Raw genomic sequence first — 25571 nt, forward strand, 5'->3', positions numbered from 1 at the left:
AGCTTAATCCTGGAACAGGGACCCAAGAATATGTTTAATGAGGTGCAAGTTGTACAAATAAAGATAAAGTTCTGGAAATATTGTACTTTCACAAAATGAATTATTAAACTTGAAGTTTTATATTGAAATGATGAAGGAAATGAAGAGTGTTATTACTTCTAGCTTTCTGATCCGAGAAATATTTAAAACAAGAACAACTGGGGAAGAAGAGATTTGTTAACTTCAGTTTTGATTACTAATGAGAACAGCCAGGTAAAGATGGCCTGTAGGAAACTGTTTTCAGGTGACAAATGTCAGTATGGGACCAGAGTTCAGAGGAGAGATCCAAGTTGGTGATATAAAACCTGAATCAATTTAGAAGGTATGAGGGCAGTGGACAAAAACTTGTGTAATAAATGACCAGGACTTAGAAAATAGAAGGCAAAGGAAGGCTTGTGGCTTTCTACCTAAAATACCATCTTCTATGACATATAATCCAGTTCTTCATTCTGCTAGCATGTGCCACTGGAATTTCTTGGTTAGTCACACTGACACTGCTCAGGTTTTGCCTTCATCACTTTTTCTTTACTGTTGTTGTGATATAATTCACATACCATTCACTTTACACTTGTAAACTGTATAGTTCATTGATTTTAAATATATTCACAAGGTTGTACAACTATCACCACTAATTCTAGAATGTGCCATCACCCCAAAAAGAAACCCCATACCCATTAGCAGTTAACCATTCTCCCCACACCCCTTGGTAACCTCATTTTACTTTCTGTATCTATGGATTTGCCTATTCTATATATTACATATAAATAGAACCATTAAATATATTGTCCTTTGTGTCTGGCTTTTTTCACTTAGCAAAATGTTTTCAAGATTCATCTGTGATGGGACAACTGTAATAGAACGACAATAAAAAATGATTAAAAAAAGATTCGACTGTGTTGTACCATGTATGAGTACTTTATTCCTTTTAAAAATAATTTCACTTTTTAATTTGAGAAGTAGGTTTTAGTAAAAATGTGCATACTTTACCATTTTAATGCATTTACCAATTTAATCATTTTTAGGTGTACAATCCAAGGACATTAAGTTCATTCACAAAGTTATACAACCATCTACACTATCCATTTCTGAAACTTTTTCATCATCCCAAATGGAAATTCTCTACCCATTAAGTAATAACTCCCATTCCCCATTTGCCTAAGCCCCTGGTAACCTCTATTCTACTTTAGGTCTCTATTGAATTTACCTATTATAGATACTCATAAGTAGAATCATACAATATTTGTTCTTTTGTGACTGGCTTCTTTTCCTTAACATATTTTCAAGGTTCGTTGATGTTGTAGCATATATGACAAACTTCATTTCTTTTTAAGGCTGAATATTCTATTGCATAAACACTACCACCTTTTGTTTATCCATTCATTAGTTGGTAGACATTTGGGTTGTTCCCACTTTTTGGTTTTTACGAATAATGTTGCTATGAACATTTGCCTACAGGTTTTTGTGTAGATTTATGGTTTCATTTTTCTTGGATATTTACCTAGGAGTACAGTTGCTGGGTCATATGGCAATTCTGTGTTTAACTTTTTGAAAAACTGCCATACTAGTTTCATTAGTGGCTACATTTCACATTCTGACCAGCAATACAAGGATTTCTCATCAACACTTACTTTACATTTTTTAAATTATAGCCCTCCTGTGCTCGTTGCAGCAGTACATATACTAAAATTGGAACAATACACAGAAGATTAGCATGGCCCCTGCACAAGGATGACCCATAAATTCATGAAGCATTCCATATTTGTGCAGTGCCCTAGTGGGTCTCCTCACACTCTTTGATTAGCTTGGAAGAAATATGACTCAAAGCATAATGTGTGACACTAAATAGCAAAATTGTGACTTTTCATTATTAAATATATATATATATATATATCTTTCCTAGAGGGTGTGAAGAAGCATCTCATTGTGATTTTGATTTTGCATTTCCCTGATGACTAATGGTGTTGAACATCTTTCATGTGCTTATTGGCCATTTGTATATCTTCTTTGGAGAAATGTTTATTCAGTCCTTTGCCCATTTTTTATTTGGGTTGGCTTTTTATTGTTGAGTTGTAAAAATTCTTGATATATCTTGGATACTAATATTTTATCAAATATGATTTGCAGATATTTTCTCCAAATCTGTGGGTTATTTTACTCTTTATCTTTTTGGAAATGTATAACTGTCTTTTTATTCAAAAATACAAAATAAATTACTTGCAGGCATAAATAATAACAGCATTCCACCATTATATGTTGTCAGCTTAAACCAGTAACTGATGATTATAGTGATTTTTCTTAAATATCAGCCAGCCTCTTCATTTTCCTCATTCACTTTTTTGATCGTGTCCTTGGAAGCACAAAAGTTTTTAATTTTGATTAAGTCCAATTTATATGTTCTTTGGTTATTCTTTTGGTGTCATATCTAAGAAACCATTTTCTAATCTAAGGTTATAAAGATTTACATCTATATTTTCTTCTAAGAGTCTTACAGTATAGTTCCTACATTTAGGTCTGTGATCCATTTTGAGTTAATTTTTGTACAAGTGAAGTAGGACTCCACCTTCATTCTTTTATATGTTATCCAGTCATCTCAGCACCATTTATTGAAAAGGCTACTCTTTTCTCCATTGAATGGTGCTGGCACCTTGTTGAAAGTCAGTTGATTATAGATGTATAGGTTTGTTTTTTTTGACTTTCAGTCTGCACTGTCAGTTTTATTCCATTGATCTCTATGTCTTATGCTAGTACCACACTGGCTCGGTTTCTATAGCTTTGTAATACATTTTGAAATTTAAAAAAATATGAGTCTCCTACTTTCTCTTTTTAATATTGTTTTGCTATTCAGGGTCCCTCTAATTGTTACGTGAATTTTTAGATCAGCTTGGCCATTGCTGCAAAAAACAAACAAAAAAAAAACCCCTGCTGAAATTTTGGTATGGTTGCATTAAATCTGCAGATCAATTTGGGAATATTGCCATCTAACCAACATTAAGTCTTCTGATCCATGAATATGAGTTGCCTTTTTATTTCTTTAAGTCTTTAATTTCTTCCAACAATGATTTGTAGTTTCCATTGTACAAGACTTATACTTTTAAGTTATTGCTACTTATTTTATTTCTTGATGATACATACTATAAGTGGAGTTATCTTCATTTCACTTTTGGATTGTTTATTGCTAGAATATAGAAATATAGCTAACTCGTATATTGATCTCGTGAACTGAAACTTTGCTGAACTAATATTTTAGCTCTAGGGGTGTGTGTGTATTCTTAGGGTTTTCTGTATATAAGATAATGTCACTCCTCTTGACCACCTGTTTTTCTTCTCCACAGGCCTTGTTGCTTCTCTGCCAGCGCTCAGCACCCGCTGAAGAGCAGCACCTGGTGGAAGCTGCCAAGCTTCTTGTTCTCCTTAACCTCTCCTTTACGTACCTGAAGCTGGAAAAACCTACCAGGGCCCTGCACTATGGAGAGCAGGCTCTGATTATTGATCAAAAGAATGCCAAAGCCCTCTTCCGGTGTGGACAGGTGAGTTGGTGGACAGTGACTTGGGAAGAAACACCTAAGAAAACATGGCAGTGGTGTTGAACTTGGGCACTGCAAAACTGCTCTTTTCTAAGTATGCTTTTAAAATTTTGTCCTTTGACAGGCCTGTCTCCTTATGACTGAGTATCAGAAGGCCCGGGATTTCCTAGTCCGAGCCCAGAAGCAACAGCCCTTCAATCACAACATCAATAACGAGCTGAAGAAACTGGCCAGTCTGGTCTCTCCACCTGGGTATGTTTTTCCAGCATGTGTTATGAGGCAGCGCCCCCTAGAGCTAATTTTGTGAAGGACTCAGTACCCTAAACCAGCAGTTCCCATGGGGAAGTAGCCCAAACCTTCAAAGTATATCTGTCTGAATCATTTCCTGCCTCCCTATTTCACCACCCCCCTGAAAATAAGCAAGGGCTAATATAATTTTTTAAAAGGAATTGTCCTTCAGATACTGTTTCTACTTGCTACCAATAAAGAACCACTGTTCTCAACTAACCTCAGAAAGGTGCCTTATAGACCCCGGTTTGATCTGAAATTGATCTTTGAGGTCTGATTCATACCCATAGGGTGACTTTATCATTACCCAAGTGATATACATATTTATACCAGTCTTTCAGAAATATAACTTTTTATGATTATAGAAGTTTCATGTTCATTGTAGAAAACTTTCAAAATATCAACATGTAAATAGAAACCACCCATAATTTCATCATTTCATAATACATTCACTGTTTTAGGGAGTTTTTTTTTTTTATTTTATGCTGTGTTGGTGAATTTCTCTACTCCTGTTAACATTAAACATTTAATCCAAATTGCTTAGTCAAAGCTTTCTTGACATTAAAAAAAGTCTGGGGTAGGTGCACCACTTATTTATGGATCCAATTGTTGCATATTGGGCCTTTTATTTATAAGTATCCTGTCAGGTTAGATGTAGAAATTTTGGCATCTAACCATTCTTTAGCAAGAAAATCTCAAGATAAGATAGTGACTACTGAGTGTGAGGAGTCATTTGGCAAGACTCCGCCTGGCAGCGTCACTGACAGTGGCCCCTAACCTTCAGGCAGCCATCTCTTCAGAAACGGGCTTTTTGTCCAAGGGCTTCCTCTGCAGCTCTTGGGAACCTCCACCATGTCCCCTACTTCTCCAGCATTGCTTCCACCCCCTCCTGATCCAGTGTTTCTGGACCTGAGTAGAGAATTCCAGCCACTAAATGTCACCTCCTACAAAGACAGACCTTCTCTAACTACTGTGTATTTCCCTTTATCGCTATTACAGGGACTACACGGATAAAGAGAAAGAAATGTGCCACCGAATGTTTGCTCCTTATGATAATGACTCTACAGTAGGAGAAAATTAAAGGTAATCAAAGAACTAAAGCATAAAAGGCTTCAGGACTTTGTCAAGCATATATAAAAATGTGGGGGTTCTCCTTGGACCACCAGTGGGTAGCACCTCTCTACAGCTGAGGATGGAGGGGCAGAGTAGGGAAATCCATATTGAAGCTAATGCCACAAGCCTAGTGCAGAATGCACTCTGTGGGCCTTCTCATAAAGAAGGTCATAGAAAAGGTTGGAAAGTCCATCCAGAGCTGCTGGATAAATTTATAGGTTCACAAAGCCTTAGGCTTTAAAATGAAAGCACATTTTTTTTGTATTTCATATTAACCTCTCCCTTACAGTGGCTTGGAACATGAAGCTGTGGTTATCATCAGTGTGATGGTTTAGCTGAGCTTTGAAATGATTAGTGATGCTTCTCATACCTGGTTTTTCCTGAAGGCCTCCAAATTCACTTTATACTTAACATGTTATTAAAGAAGACAAAATTCAGATGTCAAGGGGTACAGATGGGCAGTGACTCTCAAGTTTTGCTTACTATTAGAATTATAAATTTGAAGACTTTAGAACCAACAGAGAGCAGAAGCTAACATTCCTACCACAACATACACCTTGTGATTTAGCAGGCACAGGGTTAAGGTTTCCCATGAGTACATGAGATAACCCTCTAGTCTGGTTTACTATTACTTAAGAAAATTAATGGAAACAAAATCACCTGCCTTAAACACCTGCTTAGCTGGGTAGATAACTCTGCTCTCTTGAGGGAAGTTAAACAAGGGACAACAAGAAAACAGCTGCCCAACGGGCTCCTGGTGATAAATCTCTCCTTTGTTGCTACCTACATCCCTCTACAAAAGACGCTTGAGAGAAGAAGGCAGTGAAAAGGCCTATTCATCCCAGACATTTTCACAGGTGACCTCCAAACTGCTGCTGTCTGCCCTGTCAGAAACAGCCTGTCAGTATCCAAAGTAAATGTTGCCTTCATCACTGACTCTGACCCTGTGACCCTGGCCTTCAGGTCTTCCAGGGACATTGGAGTATTTGAACTAATATGTAAGCCAGAGGACTTACTTGGCCGCTGTTAATGTCCAGTACAATTGGAGGCCTGGTGGCTTTTTGCCAGACATTTTAGACTGTGACCTGGTAAATCCTGCCATTTAATGAATATTCAGTTCTTCCAGAGTCTGCCCTAGAAACAGATCTTTGAAAACCCAGCAGGACAAGAAGTTCTTTTTCCATCATCTTTACCTCTCAGCTTTTTCAATCTATCAGATTTTTTGGAGCCTAATGAGTTTTAGATGGTTTCCCATCATTTCTAAATCTTGATGTTTGTCTTATGAACAGCAATGACTCTATTGGGGTCTGAAGTGGCCATGATTGTCATACTCCTGTGCTGTTGTGGTTGTAACATATTTTGACTTTTGTATCCTTGGTGTTCTCACTGCTCCCCTTTTCTTCTGTTGTACTTGTGCTGACTTACTCACTTAAAATGTCCAGGTTTTTAGATTCTTTTGACAACCTAGTTTTGACTAAGTAGGACCATTTAAAATGTATTCTTTTCAGATGTTAGATACTCCTGACTTGTCTTCTTCTTGCCTTCTAAGATGTTAGACACTTACTTCTGGTGGGATGAGTGTTCTAAGCCTCTGACTGTAGGAGATTGAATTCTTTGAGATCAAAGTCCATGCCTTTTTCATCTTTGTATTTTCTGGCATCTGGAACCATGCCTGGCACATGATTAGCGCTCAGTAAATGTTGGTTGGATCAAGTGTAAAATAGCCGAAATGCTAGACCAGTCTCTTTGAAACCATACTCTCTGGGCTGGCTCTTGTATTGGCTGTCAGGACTGTTGTTAGTGCCAGTGACAGAAACCCATCTTTATCTAACATCAGCTAAAATAGAGATTTACAGGAGGGATCCTGGGGCAGCTCACTGAATCCAAGGAGAAGCTGAACAACCACTACTCAGGTACCTGCAGCTCTTGACGGCCTGGGGGTCTCGGTCTCACCTCTGCTTTGTAACTCTCCCACTGTAAGGAGGGCCCAGGCACCCATGTGCACAGCCTTTCTATTTGAGAGAGGGCTCTTTCTTAGCCCACATCTCCCTCTTCCTGCACCAACCATAGCTCCTGTTGGAAAAATTCTAAGACAGGACTCTGGCCTGATTTGGGGTGTGTGGAATCCCATGAGCGGCACCCCTGCCCAGCACCACATATCAGGAACAAGAGGAGTAGTGACTGTGCGAAGTAAGAAGGATGTTGTTCCTCAAAAGCAAGAGAATGGAGACAATGGGCAAACGGGAAGAGGCCTATCCAAGATTATTAGCTGTTGCTACCACTAGCTGTTCTGCTGAGTTGTGACCTTTAGTCTTGTTATAACAAAGCAGTGGTTCATTTGCTAATTTGGTGAATTAGGAATCTCTTGCAGCTCCTGCTGCTGGGAAGCTCAAAGGTGGAAAAAGCAGATACACCCATAGTTCTGCCCCACCATCTTTTTCTTTAGTCTGGATTTTCAGAGGGCATGGCAGGAACACATACCTCTGGATGAGCGTATTCTTGGGGACAACCTGAAAAGTCAAAATGGAGGTGAGTGTTTTCACTCATGTACATCAGAAGACCTAAAGGCTTATAGCAAACCCCAAGCTAGTATTTGACAAGCTGCTTTGAAACTGCTTTCCCTGTGGTTTGCAATGCCGTAGAAGCAGTATTTCTGTGTTTGCGTATACTACATTCAAACTTCCATAAACGGACATTTTCTAACTACCTGCTTGGTTAAGCTCTCACATAGCTCCATCCACAGTAGTAGCGATTTTACCTGGGGTACCAAAGGGCTTTTATAACAGATGCCATCATGGTTGGAAACATTTAAAATAGTGTTCTAACATTTTTCCTATTTCTGTTTCTGTACTACTCATTGTATTCTTTGGTTAGTTTGAGTTATGTCCTTCTTATCCTAACACACTAGTATTTGAGGCCCTTGCCATAACTATTTAAATGGTTAACATACGATAGGTGAATTTATTCTGTGGTTTCCAAAGAGCAGGACCAGCAAGTGAACATAATAGGAAGATAAAACTTGGCTTGAAATGAAAGATTTACTAATTGTCCTACCATAAGTGACATTAAGCTCTTCCAACATGGGGACAGCACACAGAAAAGTGTCACTTTTGACTGCTCTTTGAAAATGGCCTTGTGGGGAGCGTCTACTCCCAGGCCGAGCTTTTCTACGGTGTGATTTGTCTTGGGAGCTGGTGCATTTCCCGTTAGGGTCTGTCTGTGCAGACCCAGAGGGCCCCTTGGAGGTGAAAAAGAGACTCGTGGAATTCGATGACCTTTCCGGGCCTTCTAGTTCTAACGTTTTACTATCAGGCGCTTGCAAACTTGCAGAAGCTGACAGCTTCCATCTTTAAAGCATTTCCAGTGGAGGTGGAGTACGAACTCCTGCACTCAGTATCAAAAAACCACACAAAAACAGGAAGTGGGAGAGACCTGGTTCTGTTCAAGAGCAAAAATGTTGTTGCCTACTGGTTCAAAATGTACCAAACATTAGGCATGGCTGCCAAAGAAAGCAGCACTCTGAATGAGGGGGAGGAGGGTTCCACCACACTCCCACCTACAGCCCCTCTGCAGTACTCACCCCTTCCCCAAGCACCTTTTGAGAGCTGATGGTTTTAGGTGCTGTGGTAGGTGCTGTGTGGCACGTGAAGAGAAATCCCATCCTGCTGCTGCAGTGCTGGTCTGCAGGGGTGGTGCTCTAATAGGGAGGACGGGACAATCAGCTGAATCACGGAGGACACAGAAGAGTGCCATGAGGAAAACATCCTGATCAGAGAAAAGCTTTGCTGAGGTAGTTCTGAAGCTTCAAAGGGCAGCACTGGGCACAGGGAGGGAGGAGTGGGGAGGGGGGTGAACAGAGAAGACAATGAATTCAGCACTGAGGTCAGTTGTGGACCAGGTGTTGCCCTGGCCTTTCAGTCTTTGGAGTGTGGGCTGTGTTCTGTAGGCATCAGAGGAGGGGAAAGATGTGATTGGAGCAGAGGTAATCTGCTGGCTCGTGCAAGAAGGGGCCAAGGGGCATGGTGGAGGGCACATTGGAGTGCCAAGCCTGGCAGGTAGAAGGTGTCTGAGAGGTTATGACAGCCTGAAGGTAAACACACCAGCAGAAACAGAAAGGAGACAGGAGCGTGAGACCTGCCATCTGGAATGGATGAAGGGTGCTTTCAGTCAAATAATTCAAGTGGCACATGAGAAGAACTTAGCTGATAGAGGCTGACCATAATGCCCATGGGTGTACAAGGTGACCCTTGGGCAATGGGGGAAGGAACTGAAGCTATTTATTCTGGAGAAGAGAAGCTTTAATTAAGTGGTGTGTATTAGTCCTGTGCTAATGAAAAGAAGTGGCTTGGAGTGGAAACTATACAGAATAAGGAGTCAGGGATGATTACTGTGCACCAGGAGTGATAGGGAAATCTTCCTGGAGGAGAAGGCAGAACTTGAGTGAATTCACAAAGCTAAATGGTAAGGGACTCACCCACATATGGTCATCTTCCCTAGGCAGAGTTTTAATGATTTTGCTCTTGGTTTGTCATATTTTATGTTCTTTTAGGTTATTTGATAGCATTGCTTACCATTTATTCATTTAATTTTTAATGTATTTTTTATTAATTTTGATCCAAATATTTATTAAACTTATTTTATTAATATATGCCAGGCAGTCTTTTACATGTTTTATGTGGATCGTTTTTAATATAATATCTCTATGATATAGATATTATCTCCACTTTATTGATGATGAATTAGACATGAAGAAGCTAAGTAACTTGCCAAGGTTACAAAGCTAGTAAGTGAGAGAGCCAGGGATTCCAACCCTGGCAGTCTGGCCCAGAGCCACTGAGTTGGAAAAACAATCAGTACAAAAGGAATCATCAGAAGAAATCAGTTTTAACTTCTGCATCTTTTGGGGATTCTTCCATGTAGCTAGATATCTCATATTCCATATAGCCAAATATTCTGTTGTATTGTCATTACTTGGTTTTTATCAGTTTTGGACATGTATCTACTGACTTCCTGCTGTGATATGATCCAGTACTATCTCTTTCCTCCCTTTATAAAGTTCTATTACTACTTTTAGACCCTCTATTAGATTATTGTAATGAAGTTACACTCATATTAATGTTTCTGATTTCATAAGCTATAAACAGTATTTTCTATACTCCACTTTGTACAATGTAATGAGAATATTACTAACTGAAAAGCCAATGCTATGCTTTTTTTTTCATTATTTTGTGCTTTTATTTTTTTCCTTTAATTTCTAATTGCATTTCTTTTTTCTTTACCTTTTCACCTTTATCCTTTTAAAAATGCTATGGTTCTGTATAGTCTGAATCTTTCTTCTTGGGTCCTCCCTCTTGGAACTTCTCATATTTGTGTAACAGTCTGCACAGATTGTCCTACAGGCCCGATGTACAGCTGCCATTCTGGGTCTTCTTTTCTTTTATCTTCTGTGTTGAATCCACTATTTCCTGGATCCCTTTTATTGGTTTATTTCCAACTCCTTATATGTTCAAGTCACATTTGATTAAGAATATATAGGTTTTATTTATATATATATACACACATATATAAATATATGAATGAAAAGAACCTTCTCCCTTCTTAGAACCTATCCCCTAGTTAAAAGCTGTCCACCTGTTAGGACCTGTCCCCCACTCTTAAAAGATCTTTACCCCATTCAGATCTTGCTTCCCCTTTAGACCTTTTACCTCCCTGCTCACACTCTGCTCCCCCATCAGAACTCCCCTCTCCCATCAGTACTTCTGCCCCTTTTAGAACTTATCATTGTCAACTCCAGATGCTAGTTAAAGGTCTGAGGACAAACTGTTTCTTGGATGGTCACTTCTGAGAAATCTTTTTTTTTTCCTTTCTGTCTGGAGTTTTTTAATATATCTTTATTTATTTTTTAGAAGAGGGAAAGAGAAGGAGTAAGAGAGGAAGAGAAACCTCGATATGTGAGAGAAACAACTATAGGTTGCCTCTCGCACGCCCCCAACTGGGAACATGGCCTGCAACCCAGGCATGTGCCCAGACGAGGGATTGAACCAGGTGACCTTTCGGTTCACAGGCTGGCGCTCAATGCACTGAGCCACACCAGCCAGGGCTGATATATCTTTATTCTTGATTCATCTGAAATTTTGTAGTAACATATCAGGGTACCCCCAGATACTCAAGTCCTTTAGATAGGCACCTCAATTCTAGAGGCTCAGGTTCTTAAGAGCTAACAAATTCTTCTGTAATATTCCTTTAATGACACTTTCCCTTTCTTTTTTCCCTGTCCTCTTGTTCTGGGACCTCCTATTGGTTAGATGTTGGACCTCCTGCAGGGATCTTGTATATTCTTTATGTCTCTTGAAAATTTTCTCTCCCCCAACCCCAATCCCTGGAAATGTACTTATTTTTTAACTCTTCCATTGGCGTATTTCATTGCAGCAATCAAATATTTGAATCGATGAGTGCTCCCTTTTTCATAATATCCTACTCTTTCCCCCTCTTTGTATAATTTTTTTAAAATCTCACACTTATACAAATAGAGGATAGTGTAATGATTCCCTTGTGTACTCAATTTTTAGCTTTAACAATTAGCAACATAAAACTAGTGTTTTCATCTGTGATCCCACCATTTCCTCCCCACCCCCAGCACTGCTGGATTAATTCGAAGCAAATCCCAGTTAGTATAACATTTCATCTACAAGTATTTCCCTATATATCTCTAAAAGAAAGGACCATTCTTACACATTTGCATTCATTCCCTGAAATGTGTATTTTTTGCTTTATTTGCTTTGACCTTTCTCTTTTACATGTTGCAGACTTCCACAGTGGTTGGTGTTTCTTGGTTGCCTATTCACATTTAAGACTAAAAGGGTTGAGCAAGTGGCGACTATCCAAAGTACTTGGGGATCCTTACATTCCGGAAAGAAAGGGCTTTGCATTGAGTACCAACTCTTACACCAGCTTTCAAAATTTTCCTTAGGTGGATTCCTTTTCTCTAAAATAGTGGAAACAAGTGCTATATCATTTCAATCTGTACTTCCCCAATTTGTAGTGAAGTTGAGCATCTTTTCATATATTTGTTGCCCATCTATATTCTTTATGCAAATTGCCTATTGATATCCGTTGCTCACTCTTGTATTGGGTTTTTTTTTTTGATTTGTAAGAACCCTTTTCTATGTGAAGGTAAATTAAATGTCTGTTATGTAAGCTTAAATTTTTTCTTCCAGTTGTTTTGTTTTGAGTATTTATATAGTTACACATGTCACTCTTTTGTGTATGGTTTCTGGAATTCACGTTATGATTACATTTGACCTATCTATGGGAGTAAACAGGTGGTCTCTAATGCGTGCACAGGAGTGCTCAAGGGTACAGGGTTTCTTAACAGTTCTTTTAGAGTCTCAGCATCATTCCATGTCCGTAGTGAATGCTTCGTGATGTCCATAAAGCTGTTTAATCTCCCTAATATTCCTTTGAAGGAGAATTTTTTACAGATTGGGGGAAGGAATAGAAAGCTCAGAGAATTAGACCCTTTTACTGTGGAGGTACTTATACCTTTGTATAAACAACTAATCATTTTCATTTGGTTTGAAATGTAAACCCCAGATGATATCTGAAGCTTTAAATATATACAGCTTCTTTCTTCAGTCAGAGTGTTACCCCTTGGGTGGCCATGGGTTTTTATCCCTCTCTTAGATATCTTGGAATTTACTCCCTCTTCTCTGCTTTCCAAACTAAGAGAAGCTGAAGCCTTTGGACTATAAAATTAAGAGGATTGAGCCATATTGCTTGGCCAGCCTCAGGGAAAGAGTATCTTAACAGACTTTTAAAAACTGTTTTCTGGGAAGTCAAAGCAGCTCCCAGGAGGCTTAGGGGGAAATAAAGGCCAGGCTGTGGAGAGTGCACTCCTATAGTTGAGATTCTGGGGTTTAGTCTTGGTTCAGAGAGTTGGCACGAAGTGAACACTGGAGCAGCAGGCCCCACAGAGGCTGGTGCCAGTGCTAAGGCTGGAGATGTCCTCTGGGGTCAGGAGTTCCTGTGTTCCAAAACAGCCTTCCTGTTTCTGGGCCCAACTGGTCAGTTGCCAGGAAACTCTAGGGAAGCAGATCATCACCTCTTATTGTGTATGACTGGATCTAGATGTAGAATCTATTTGATCTTCTCCTTCACAAAGACATAAAGAAGAAACTCTTAGATTGACTATTGAGTCTATAAAGATATTTTATGCCTCTAGTTACACTCATCTGAGTCCTGAACAAATAACAACTTGTTTAACTGTATTTTTTAAATTTTATATATTATTAATTCTTCTGATTTTTCCCCCTGTGTCTTCACTTTTTTTTCTTACTCAAAAAGGAGTTGTATTTTCTCAAGGGTAAGTAGGCCAGGCAGGCATTCTCTTGTTGTCAGATGAGATGAGGGCCATGTTGTTTTCCAGGGAAACTTTTAACACAGTCTCTTGATCTGGATATCTGTGAAATGCCTTTTCTCCCAGCTCAGGAGGTGTCATTGAAGTCATCCCTTTGTTGTGTGACTATAAATAACTGTACTTTAGGTTGGCACTTTTTCATTATACCCCTTCCTGGGGAATCATTTCCCCTGGTAGAGTTTCTTTGGCCCCTTCACCTCTCTCTGGATTCTCACTTGATAGCCATAATGAGCCTCCAACTTGCTTCCTACTAAGTTTTACGTTAGTGGATTCTGTGTTCTTTGTGGGTGAGCTATCAGTGAGGGTTACTTAATTAAATTTCAGGAGATAACTAGGTTCCTTTTCCTAAATTTCAAAATCAGTGATTATTGAAGTGCCTTTTACCGTTTATTACAAGGTTGAAATATGGGAAACCTGTCTTCCCAGTCTGAGCTCTCTAGCTGTGACTTTAGCCAAGTCATTTGACCCCTTTGGGCTTCCATTTCATCATCTGAAGAATGAAGTGATCAAATCTTTAAGGTTGCTGTGCACTTCCTTAGGTTCCATCACATGTTCTTTTAGTCTGTTTTTAATTTCTTGAGTTCATAATTAGGTGCATAAACCCTGCCTCCAAGCATATATAATCCCAGACAATGAGTTAGGTAAACAGGGACCAGGCAAATGGTGAAGGAAGTGAGCCTAAGCAATGAGTAATTAACGTCAGGTGAGTGCGTTAGAGCCTTGACACATGAGGGAAAAGAGAAGGAGTCTTAGCCTGGTTTTCCTGGCTACACTTAGTATGGTTCTGCCAGAGAATGCACAGACCTAGGATGAAGCTGAAATGAACTGTGACAAGCCCAAGAGTTTCAAGAACCCAGAGAAGGGTTTTCAATTTCTTAGGCAAAGAGAGCAAATAGGTGTGAACAAAAGTTGTCTCTGGCACAGAGGACAACTGTATATTTACAAGGATGACTGGTCAACCCTGTTATTGTGACAGCATCTACAATGGTCATTGTCATAGTTCACACAGAAAAGGCTGTGAGATATTGATGCAGGCCTTTGTAGTTCTTTTTGACATCATGATATATTGGTGAGTTGAATTAATAGGTATAAATGTAAACAAACCCCTTTGTGGTCCATGGTGGGTGTCAGATATCCATGAACCCCTGAATAGATTCCATGGCTGCTATCAACTTCCCAAGTGGGGTCTCTGACACCAGAAGAGGTAAAGAACCTCTAGAGGGTTGGATCGCAAAGATAACCAGTAGTGTCAAATCCAGCAGCACCAAGGATTTGAAAGATAAGGTCTGAATAGTATTCATTGGACTTGCCAATGTGCCTTTCATGGTGACCTGTGGCAGCAGTAGAGCGGTGGGGACAAAGACAAGAGTGTCCTAGGTGAGTAGTGAGCAGGAAGTAACAAAGTAGGAAGGGGAAGGCAGTGCTGCTGGGCTCTTAGCCTCATCAGAACCTCCTGGAGGGTTTGTCAGGACACAGGTTCTAGGGGGCTGTCCCCAGAGATTCAGATTCAGCAGGAGCCCAAGAATTTATATTTCTAATAAGCTCTCAGATGATACAGACATAGCTAATCTGTGGGCCAAAATAATGTAGGCTACTTTATCAGGATGTTTTCATGAGAAGAAGAGACATAGTTGGATATAACTAGAAATATATTAAGTAATGTAAACCTTGTTTTGACATAGGGTGTCTGGTGGGGGGCACTTTTAACCCCTCATTGACCATATACATTTCCTGGTGCCTTGACTGTGGTACTGTGGCAGCTGATGATCATAAGTTGACAGTTGTCATCAGAGGAAGTGCAGACACACTGTGCTGTGAGTCATCCCTACCCCCTAGTAGGGATAGAGGCCTGGAGTGCTCTCTTGTCCACTTTCAGCCTAGAAAGAGGTAGTTTCAGGAGACCACTCAGCTTGATGTATGTTCCTGGCAGGTAGGGAACACCACCGTGTGATGCCTGACCCATGCCAACAGTGGGAAGAGGTAGAGGGATGAAGCCAGGGGAGGAACAGGTTGCAGGGAGGCTGGGTCAGTGTGGAGCAGGCCACCAGAGAACCAGGGCCTAGATGAAGAGAAGCAGGTGAAGGAAGAGACTTGCCAGTAAGAGTCAGCTTTGAACAGCGGCCTGGCAGGAGTGGGAGGAACAGGATGGAGGACCAGATCAGCCAGAGGATGCAGCTGACTGGTGGGGTGGCCAGAGCATCACATCATAGAGTGCAAATAGGTGAGGGCTCCTTCTAGAATTCTCCCTCAGTTGGAATTATGCAAAATACTCAGAGTAGGTTCTTCTGAATGAATAATGCATTTTGGGAAAGGGAACCAGTTAAATGCTTTGAGGAGGATCAATGAATCTTTGCCTTAATGTACAATGTTTGTGCATTTTCTGGGATTTGGAAGAGGGATCCATAGGTTTCATCAGTTTTTTCAAAGGGCTGTATGACCATAAAAGATTAATACCCACTGTTCCTGGAGCAGATCTGAGAGTTCACTGTGGTTCACTTTGGTAGGACTGGAGAAAAGGGCTGTAGGACAGGGCTGCAAGACAGGGCAGGGCTGGTACACGACGCCGTGGGAACTCTGCCTACCCTGCCCTGATTCTCAGTTCTTTGTCCTCGGGTTTCCAACATAAACATCCTGGGCTCTGCTGCCTCCGGCTCATGGTTCCAGGATTACATCACTTCTCTGTTTTCTCTGTTACATTTTCACACTCTTCTTTGATTACTGCTCATTATTGTGGACATTGATCATATCATTGCTTGAGTTTCTATTTCACATTGACTGTGCCTTTTCCCCAGGCCTGGGGTTTGCTCTCATTGGAAGCAGCTTGTTTAGTATTAATATATTCAGCTGGCATCTGCCCTGCTGGACCTTTGTCTGTATTCCCTCCTAAGTCTGACTGCTTTTGTCTTTGTAGGTCTTCGGGCTTTTCTTTCCTTGAGCTGTGGATACATGACAGCTTTTTTTTTTCTGACTTTGCACTTCAATGTGCTAAGATTGTTGGATTTTCAAAATGAAGTGTAAACCTTTTCTGTTTTGATACATTTTCACTTATGCTAATGTATTTCTTTTTACTGGTTTCAATTTGAAAATTCAACTAACTGACCCTCATAAAATTTAATTGTCTGATCTTGGAGGGTATCTCTGCCCATCTGCCTTCCTGGCAACATGTTCAAGCTGAATGAGTATTGATTACAGGGTTTATTTCTGAAGTCATTTCATAGGACACAGACTAGATTGAAAGTTTTTCTTTTCTCACTGGCTATTATTAAACTTTTTAATATGGGCATTTTTAAACCTATTTAAAGGCATGACGATCTGCCATTGTACTCATTACCCATCTTTGACAATTATCAGCATTCTGCTGCTGTTTCCTCTTCCCCACCCTGCAACCTTTTGTCAGTATTTAAATTTAAACTATAAAATTGCTATGTACAAAGTTTCTTAAAAAGCAAAATGCTACACACTTATAATTTAAACAAGAAAGTTAAAAGTAAATGCTCCCAGTCCTAAGCCCACTTCCTGAGGTAACAGCCACTGTTGACATTTCATATGTGCCCTTCCTGAAGGGTTTTTCTTTTTCTTTTTTTTTTTTTTTTTTGGTGAATATTTGAGAATGTGAGTATATATGTAATCTTAACCATAAATGAAATTATACATTTTGTACTATAATAACGTTTTTAATGCATTTGGGGTATTTTCTAAGTCAGTATACAGAGAACTACCTCATTTTAAAAAAATGATTGAGTAGCAGTCCATCCTAGGCGGGCATTATAATGTGCATTCTTAACAGTCATTTATAGCTAGGAGGTAATATAGTTATTATTGCAACACATAAATTTTCTGTGGTGTTTATTTAAATGTATCACTGGGCAGTGATACGTATATATCTTCAACTGAACTAGGTATTGCTAAGTTGATCTCACAAGTGGCTATACTGATTTATGTCTCCTTTGGCAGTGTCAGAGATTTTGTTCCATGCTCTGCCATCATTGTACTGTTAGACTTCTAGTCTTTGCCCGTTTGGTGTTTCTGAAATGGAATCTCATTATTAGAATTACCAAGTTCCTGATCAGTCATCTTTTCACACCCTGACAGAGTCAGGTGTTCTTTCTGTAAATTGCCTGTTTGCTTCTCTCTAACAAAACACCTTTCTGAATGCTTTAGTTTTTGATAGTTATGTCAGTGAGGTTACATTAGTGATGTTAGTTGCTTTCCTGGATAGTCTAGACGCATGGTTATAATACACAAGTAATGGTAAATTTATCTTCTTTTCACCGTTTAACATCTCTTACTTTACTCAGAGCGCATCTAATCATGTGGGCTTGTGCTCCCAGAACAGTGATGATGACCGAGCACCTGCACTTTTCATGACTGTAATGGAACTGCCACTGTTACACTGTTAAGCATGATGCTGGCTTTTGATTGAGATATATTCTTTTTTATCATGTTAAGGAAATTTTTTTACTGAAGCCTTTTATCAGGAATGATTGTTACCAGATGGTTACCTGTCACAAAGACAAACTTTTATTTTTAACCCTTGACCCATCATTATGGTTGATAATATCCACTCTTTGATGTGGCAGGGATAGAAATAGTGTGCATCTTTAATTGGTTGCTTTGGGAGAGCAGCAGAGTTCCTCTTACACAAAAGAACAGTTCCTTCCCTGAGGAAATGTGTTGATGGCACATTTTGTAATGAAAGACCTTTAAACTGAGTAGGAAAATTTGAGGCAAAAGGGAACCAAATTTGTTCTTCATCATAGGTTAACAGGAATTTTTTTATTTTCCTCAGGCTGCTTGATGCTTGAGAGGGAAGAGTTTGGGGGGACTTTTCGACTTGGGAGGAGAGCAAAGGAAGAGAGCCCAAGAGCTCCATGAGGAGGGGCAGGAGGGCCAGACTACAAGCATCATGCTGGTGGGAAGGACCTCCCAGCGATTTGCATTTCTCCTTCTCAACTGAAAATAATGCCTTGTTTCCTTCTAATACTTTCATAGTTTTATTCTTTTATGTTTAGATTTTTAAGCTATCAGCAGTTTATTACATTTTTAATTTGAAGTAGGGATCTAACTTTCATTCAAATGTCTAAACAGTTGTACCCAAACCTTCTGTTTACTGAGTTAACACATATAATATCCTGAACAAAGGGTTCAAATTATATAGGGTAAATTAATTCATTCTTCACTTCAATGACAGAATGAGCATTGCATGTTTGTGTAACAAAAAGTTGGCCTGAGTAGTGGAATAATTGAGTCCCATCAGTAATAGCATGATTATCCCACACCCCCTCCTCCCATTACCGACTCTGTGGCTTGAGCACTGTCTTGGTTCACCAGTACGTCTTGGGCATGAACACTGCAAGTCCTGCTGGAACTCTTGCTGGACAGCAGTTTCAGGGCTCAGAGGGAATGTCCAGTCGGCTATGACCCCAAGGCTGGACATTTCTCAGTATGATTGCATCACATATCATCATGAGATTATTGCCAGCACATTGTTTCTCCATGAGTTTGCTTGGGGTTGGGCAGGAAGGTGTTTCTGACATTTCTACCCTCATGCAGTCTGTGTGGTCATGCCCTTGTCCCCTTCTCTTCTGTATGCCCAACAGAGGACAGCAAATGCTTCCCACTTCAGTGACTGGGTGGCCCTCATTCTAGTCAGGCATGTGAATGGACTATCTACTGGGACCCACAGATGGCCTCTCCAGTGTGAAGGTCTTAGAATAGTTGAACTTGCATGGCATCTTGGGTTTGTAGACAATGGAAGTGAGGTGCTACAAAATGAAAAGGGAGGAGCCAGTGTCTGAAAGCCTGGACCTGGAAGCTGGCACAGCATCACGACTTAGTGTTTGGAGCAGAGCAGTCTATGGATCTGCCCAGGTTAAAGGGCTGCTTTTGCTGCTGCTGTTCTTATGCTCCTGCAGTCTCTTCTTCACAAAGCAGTCAGAAAAAATCTTGTTTTAAAAAGTCATTTCTCGACTTCTGGCCAAGATGGAGGCGTAGACAGACATGCTGCATCTCCCTCCACAACTAAGGAGGAATACAACTGCCTCAAAACTAGAGACAACCAGAAGTTCCAGAAAATCAAAGTGCGTGGAAGTCCAGCGAACAAAGATATAAAGAAGAAATACTCATCCAGACAGGTAGGATGGGCGGAGCTGGGGCAGAGAGGATGCGGTGTGGTGGCGGCGGCAGCGGCGGCAGTGGCAGGTCAGTGAAAGCGCAGTTACACATTTAGAAAGTCAGGAGGGGACACCTGGGGAGCGTACCTCACCAGACCGAACAGCTCACTGTCCCAGCACCGGGGAAAATCAATCCTCATTGCTTCTGACTGTGCAAACCAGTGGGGGTTGGGACGGAGGCAGAAACTGCTGGTCTCTAAGCAGAGTCCGCTTGTTTAAAGGGCCCCCATGGTCCTAGAACACCCGCAGACCCACCCCTCTGGAAACGACAGGGCAGCAGCTAGAATGGCGCCAGTCCAGTGTGGAAGTGGGGGAAGAGCCTGGAAAAGGGGCGAGTGCTGGGCAAGCGGCATTGTTCCTTCTCAGACCCCTCCCCCGCATACAGCACCACAATGTGGTGAAACAGGTCGCCTGTTACAGACGAATCCCTAAGGCTCTGCCCCTTATAACGTAGTAGGAGCAACAGCTCTCCCTGGGACATGGAAACAAGCAAACACAGGAGACTTCCAGCCAAGATGATGGCCTAGGCTGACATGCACCGTCTCCCTCCACAACTAAGAAGGAATACAACTACCGTAAAACCAGAAATAACCAGAAGTTCCAGAAAATAAATGGAAGTCCAACATATGAAGTTATAAAGAAGTGGTGCTCGTCCAGACAGAAAACGCCACAGCGTGGTGAGGTGGGACACCTGGTTGTGACGAGTACACAGGGCTCTGCCCCCTATAGTGTAGGAGGTGTGACAGTCCCGCCCAAGAAGCAAAAGTAAACACAAAATTGTCAGGATGGCACAGATCATGATAGAGATCCCGGTGACACAGCTGACCAGACAGCAAATATCTAATCTAACAAAGCAGCAGATAGGAAATCTTTCTGAGGCTCAGTTCAGAGCTTTGGTTATAAAAATGCTTACAGACCTAACAGCAGATCTTAAACAAGACAGGGAAGGAATGAAGGCTAGTCCTGCTGAAATGAACAAAAACACATATGAAACTAGTGGTGAGGGCAAGAAGACCAGGGATCAAATCAACAAATCGAACATACGGAAGGAACAAACAGTCAACCAGTGGAGAAAGAGGAAATGAGAAGTGAGGAAAATGAGGAGAGGCTCAGAAACTTATTGGACAGCTATAAGCAGGCCAACATCCGAATCATAGGGCTGCCAGAAGGTGAAGAAGAAGAACTAGAAATTGAAAAATTATGTGAAAAAATAATGAAGCAGAACTTCACTAACTTGGGGAAGGAAATAGACTTACAGGTCCAGGAAGCACAGAGTTTTCCAAATAAACTGGACTGAGGGAGAACCACACCAAGACACATTATAATCAAAATGTCAAAAATTAAGGATAAAGAGAGAATCTTAAAAGCAGCAAGAGAGCAGAAGAGAATTACATACAAAGGGGTCCCAATAAGACTATCAGCTGATTTCTCAAAAGAAACTCTGTAGGCAAGAAGGGACTGGCAAGAAATATTCAAAGTAATGAAAAGCAAAAACCTACAACCACAATTACTCTATCCAGCAAAGCTATCATTCAGAATAGAAGGGCAGAGAAAGTGCTTCCAGGACAAAGTAAAACTGAAGGAGTTCATCAGATCCAAACCACTGTTACATGAAATGTTAAAAGGACTTGTTTAGGAGAAGGAGGATCAAAACTATGAACATTAAAATGAAAACTGTATCACAACAACCAACAACAGAAGCTAGGGAATTGAAACAAAGACAGACTAAAGAGTGGGAAGAGAATTATAGGTATGGGGAACATATTAGGGAGAGGTCAGTGGGGAGGGGGAAGGGGGAAAATGGAGGGAGATGGTGCAGGAATTAAGAAGCATAATAGGAGGGAGTGGATAGGAAGATGTTGAGAATATATGCACAACCAATGGGCATGGACTAAGGGGGGGGACAACTAGAGGGAGGGGGATCACTGAGTGGAGGGAAACAAAGGGAAAAGAAATTGGGAGAACTATAATAGCATAAACAATAAAGCATATTTTTTAAAAAAAGTCATCTCTCTGTTCAGAACCTCCAGGGGCTTCCACTGCACTCTGAGTATAACCTAAACTCCTTCTTGATGCCTCTCTGGCCCTGTGTGACTTGACCTCTTGCTGTTGCTCCAGTGTCATTTCCTACCTTTCTTCCCAGCCCATTTCAGCCACCTGGGCTTCCTGGTTGTTTCTCACACACTCTGATTGTGTTCCTGACTCTTGGCCTTTGCCTCAGTATTTCTACAGCCTGGGAAGCCCTTCTGATTATTCACAGAGCTCAATCTACTTAAATGTCTCCTCAGAGAGGTCTTTCCAGTCACTTTATGTGAAACAGAAAAATGTCATTATGTGTCCCCGTAACCTCCTTATTTTTCTTTATAGCATGTGTATTTTTATTGTTTATTCATCTCTTTATCCCACTAAAAAGAGTTCCATAAGGGTGGTGACTTTGAGATTTGTAAGTTGAATTTCACTAATACCATGTTTTTCTATAACTTGTTATAAAGGCCAGCCAAAAAAGCTTCATCAGCAGAATGCCAGTGTATTGATAGGCACAAAAAAAGAAAAGGAAAATAGAAAAAAGAAAAGCACTCTTCACACTAGATTTTAATAAGAAGCACAATGGACAACTGAGAAGGCAGCACTGGCCTACGCCTCCTGCCCTGCACTGTGCCCGTGCCCTCCTGCTGCTGCTGCCCAAGGGGTGTAGAAAGGGGAGTCTCACAGGGCAAGATTCTCTCCTTACCTTGAAACTGCTATTCTTCCTGAAGGGAATGAAGGAAGTATTCTTACTTAGACACGCAGCCCCCAGGATGGCTCAGACAGCTGCCCACACCGGCCCCCCAGTGCCGGGAAGGCTCATCAGCCAGCACCCTTGGTGTGCCGGTATCTTACATGGCTCTGTGGCCAGCACAGGGCTCCAGAGGAATTGGGCAGGAGGGGTGCTAAGCAGACAATAACTGCAGAACTATTAGCAGGTTGTTATAATAGCTTTCATTATGTACCCTTCTTCAGATAACTGTCACACTGGTCTTGTAACAGCTTTGTGAAGTACCCGTCATGCACATTTTATAGATGGAGAAACAAAGGATGTGTGACTCAGCCAACATCACACAACAGGACATAGTGGGGCCTGGGAGATCCAGGTCTTTAGTTCTAGATAAATTACTACACTGTCTCTGCCATCAACATGGATGTATTGTCTGTCTGTGTGGTAAGATGCCAGCTGTATATGGAGCTGCCCATGAAAGGTTTTCCAGGCTTCTCACCTGGTTACATCCTGAGTGGCTTGTGCTACCCCAGTGTTTGTTACAGGTGTTTGTAGTAGCCCATTGAAAAGCAGCTGCTTACATGTTTGGCTCCTTGGGGGTGTTTTTTACATCTTTAAATGGTTAAGAAAGTCATGCCTTGTGGAACATTTGAGAAAGACTGATAAAGAAAGCTCTATCTGTATTCAGAAATTAGTCGCTTATTTCAGGGCCTCATCTGAAAAATGAAATTGAATGGGATGATTTTAGGGTCCTTTCTGTTGTGACTTTCTGCAGCTGTGTCCTATGTTCTTGAGTTGACATTTCAAAGCCACCATATTAATTGGTAACAATTTCCCAAAACCCATCCAGCAAGGGCTGTACAATGATGGCATCTGTCCCAGGTTCCCTTCTAGTGTTCTCACTACAGACCCAGGACTGGCTTTGGCTCCCTCTAACGCATGGCTATGGTCGCAGGCAGCCCATTCAGATTGCACTTGCTCCACTTTGGGATGACTGAGTCTCATTGTGTTTCTAACTGCCATGTTTGATTCCTAGATTCTTCAGCTAACTACAAGTAAGAGAAGTGAGTCTGCTGGCATTCTCCATTGGTATTGGTGGGAGTTGCTGGGAGAAAGAACTCCCCAGAGCACACTGTGTCACAGTGGCCTGCTTGGAAGAGGGGCTGGAATTTCAGAGCCTCATTGCCTCATCTCTGACGCTGCTGAATGTGTTTTCACAGGTGCTGTTTTCTGTTTCACATTTTCATACATGTAGTAGGGGAAAGTGTCACTACTGACAAGTAGAAAAATGCTATTCCTTTTAAAGCAGTTTCTTTTCTTTTTATTTTTTTAATGGAATTAGTCCTTGGCTTTTCTCCCAGTCCCAACCCTCCTTCCAGCTGCTTAATGACCCTGGGTAAATACAAATAGAGATTGCTGTGTGTATTTTATAGGGTTCTCTGTTTTGAAGAGGTAGAATTGTGTTACAAATGTTTTTGTTTTAAATAAATAAAATACTTCCTTGTCCTTGCAAGATCCAGTATAAATTTAATTGTGTGAATTCAAATAAACTTGTAAAGTCAGGAGGTAGAGTGAGGGACAGCTATTCATTAAGACCAGTTGGATAAGCAAGAGGGGTTACTGGGTGGCTTTCTAGAGCCAGAGTAATTCTTTTTGTATTTACCTAATAATAAAATGCTTGTACATTTGGATTTGGGTTCCCTTGAAACCAGCTCCCTTCTGTGGGGAGCTGTTTCAAGAGAGTTAATTGGAAACCTTGGAGCCAGTCAGTCTTCCTGCACTTGTACACCCCAGGGTTTTCTGACACGTCTCAGGGCTGGAGCCTGACTCCCTGGCAGGGCAGCCTGGGTGCCTCCCCTGTGCTGCACACCCCTCTCCCAGGCTGCCCTCCACGCCCCTGTCAGCTCTGCCTTGCCCCTACCACCCACCCCACAGTTGTGTGTTCCCATCAGCAGGTAAGCTGCCCAGTCTTTCCCACAACACCCACACTGCCCTCGGATCCTCTTATGAGCCCCGTGTCCTCCATCTTTACCTTCCCTGGCCCTTGTCTTCCTTTCCTGGCCGGCCTTCTTCAGGGTGTTGTCCACCCTGGCTTTCTCCACTCTCACTGCCAGTTACTCCTCAGCCCACTGCCTCGCGCCCTCTCACCCCAACCCCCTTGGCAGTCTCATCCAGTGGGCATTTCTCTGACTTTTCTGTACCCGATGTTTTTCTGCTTTGATGCTTCCTCCTTCCTGGGACACTATCTTCCCTGAATTTCTAACCTTCCACATCTTGGATTTTCTCCACCCCTTGGGCCACCTTTTGGTTTTACTCTTCTCATTGCCACCCCTCCTACCTCTACCCTTCAGAAAACACTTCAGAGAATTTTGTAAGTTATTAGGCAATCAGTGACTGAGGTTTAGACAAGTGAGACCCAACCAGTCCTTGGGCTTTGCTGGAAGACTGGGCGTATTCCCTGACTGGGGAGGAACCTGGCCTGTGCCCCCACCTTTCAGGGCCTCACTATCTGACAGGATCTGCTTAGAGAGCAGAACCAAGCCCTTCTGGAGCAGGCTGGGCCCTGCCTCTCTGCCTGGGGAAGGAGGGCGAGGGTGGTGCTACCCGTGGCCAGGGTACAAAGTGGCCTGCCAGGAGACTCCTGTCCTGCCTGGGTGCTCCCTTCAGCTCAGGTTGCTGGAATGATAGCCTCAGAAGAGGGGCTTTGTTTCTGAGGTTATCAGAACCTTACTGATGGTTCCCTGGTGTGTACCTTCAGACCTCAGAGCCACGGCTTGGGTTCACTTAGAGTCAGACATCCCTCAGTCCCTCTGGACTCAGGAGGACCCAGATTAGAACCATCTCTTTGCCCCGCACTCTATCCAGTCAGCTCTGCCAAACCCTGTCCAGCAACTGGCAAGGTTGCTCACCAAACGGCTGTCTTTCCTCTTTAGCCTCTGATGTGGCCGTACCGCCAAAGCAGTCTAAGAGTCAGCCCTGCCATCCTTATGTGGCACTCTGGTATCTTCTTAGCCTTCACTGACCTTCTGTGTCTCAGTTCTTGCCACTTGACTCATTTCCCCAGCCTTGTGTCCAGCAGTGTCAGGAGCTGACCCACCACTGCCCAGCCTCTGTTCGGCCTCCTTTCCAGGCGTGATCTTGGAGAAGAGTTGCTGATAGAACTTGAGCAGAGGAATGCCATGAGATTGGTATTTCTTGAGGATTACTCTGGGGTAAAAAGCTTTTAGGAAGGCAGTTTGAAAGTAGGATTAAAAGTTTAAGAA

At 41.7% G+C, this 25571-nt stretch overlaps 1 protein-coding gene and 1 non-coding gene across 2 annotated transcripts in view; both read left to right on the forward strand.

The window, feature by feature from the left end:
* FKBP6 (FKBP prolyl isomerase family member 6 (inactive)) overlaps nucleotides 1–23788 on the forward strand; it is a 32327-nt gene extending 8539 nt beyond the window's left edge. Inside the window, exons 6-9 of the mRNA XM_090279112.1 lie at nucleotides 3372–3566; nucleotides 3688–3815; nucleotides 4851–4934; nucleotides 23345–23788. Coding sequence (XP_090135238.1) covers nucleotides 3372–3566; nucleotides 3688–3815; nucleotides 4851–4932 — 405 coding nt within the window. The 3' untranslated portion in view covers nucleotides 4933–4934; nucleotides 23345–23788. The remainder of the gene's footprint in view (nucleotides 1–3371; nucleotides 3567–3687; nucleotides 3816–4850; nucleotides 4935–23344) is intronic.
* LOC150009089 (U6 spliceosomal RNA) lies at nucleotides 1696–1802 on the forward strand. The gene has a single exon (XR_016511446.1). It is a non-coding gene; the product is annotated as a U6 spliceosomal RNA (small nuclear RNA).
* Nucleotides 23789–25571: the final 1783 nt, after the last annotated feature.

The sequence above is a fragment of the Furipterus horrens genome, unplaced genomic scaffold (assembly GCF_987537825.1).
Source record: "Furipterus horrens unplaced genomic scaffold, mFurHor1.1.pri manual_scaffold_5, whole genome shotgun sequence".
Classification (NCBI taxonomy): domain Eukaryota; kingdom Metazoa; phylum Chordata; class Mammalia; order Chiroptera; family Furipteridae; genus Furipterus; species Furipterus horrens.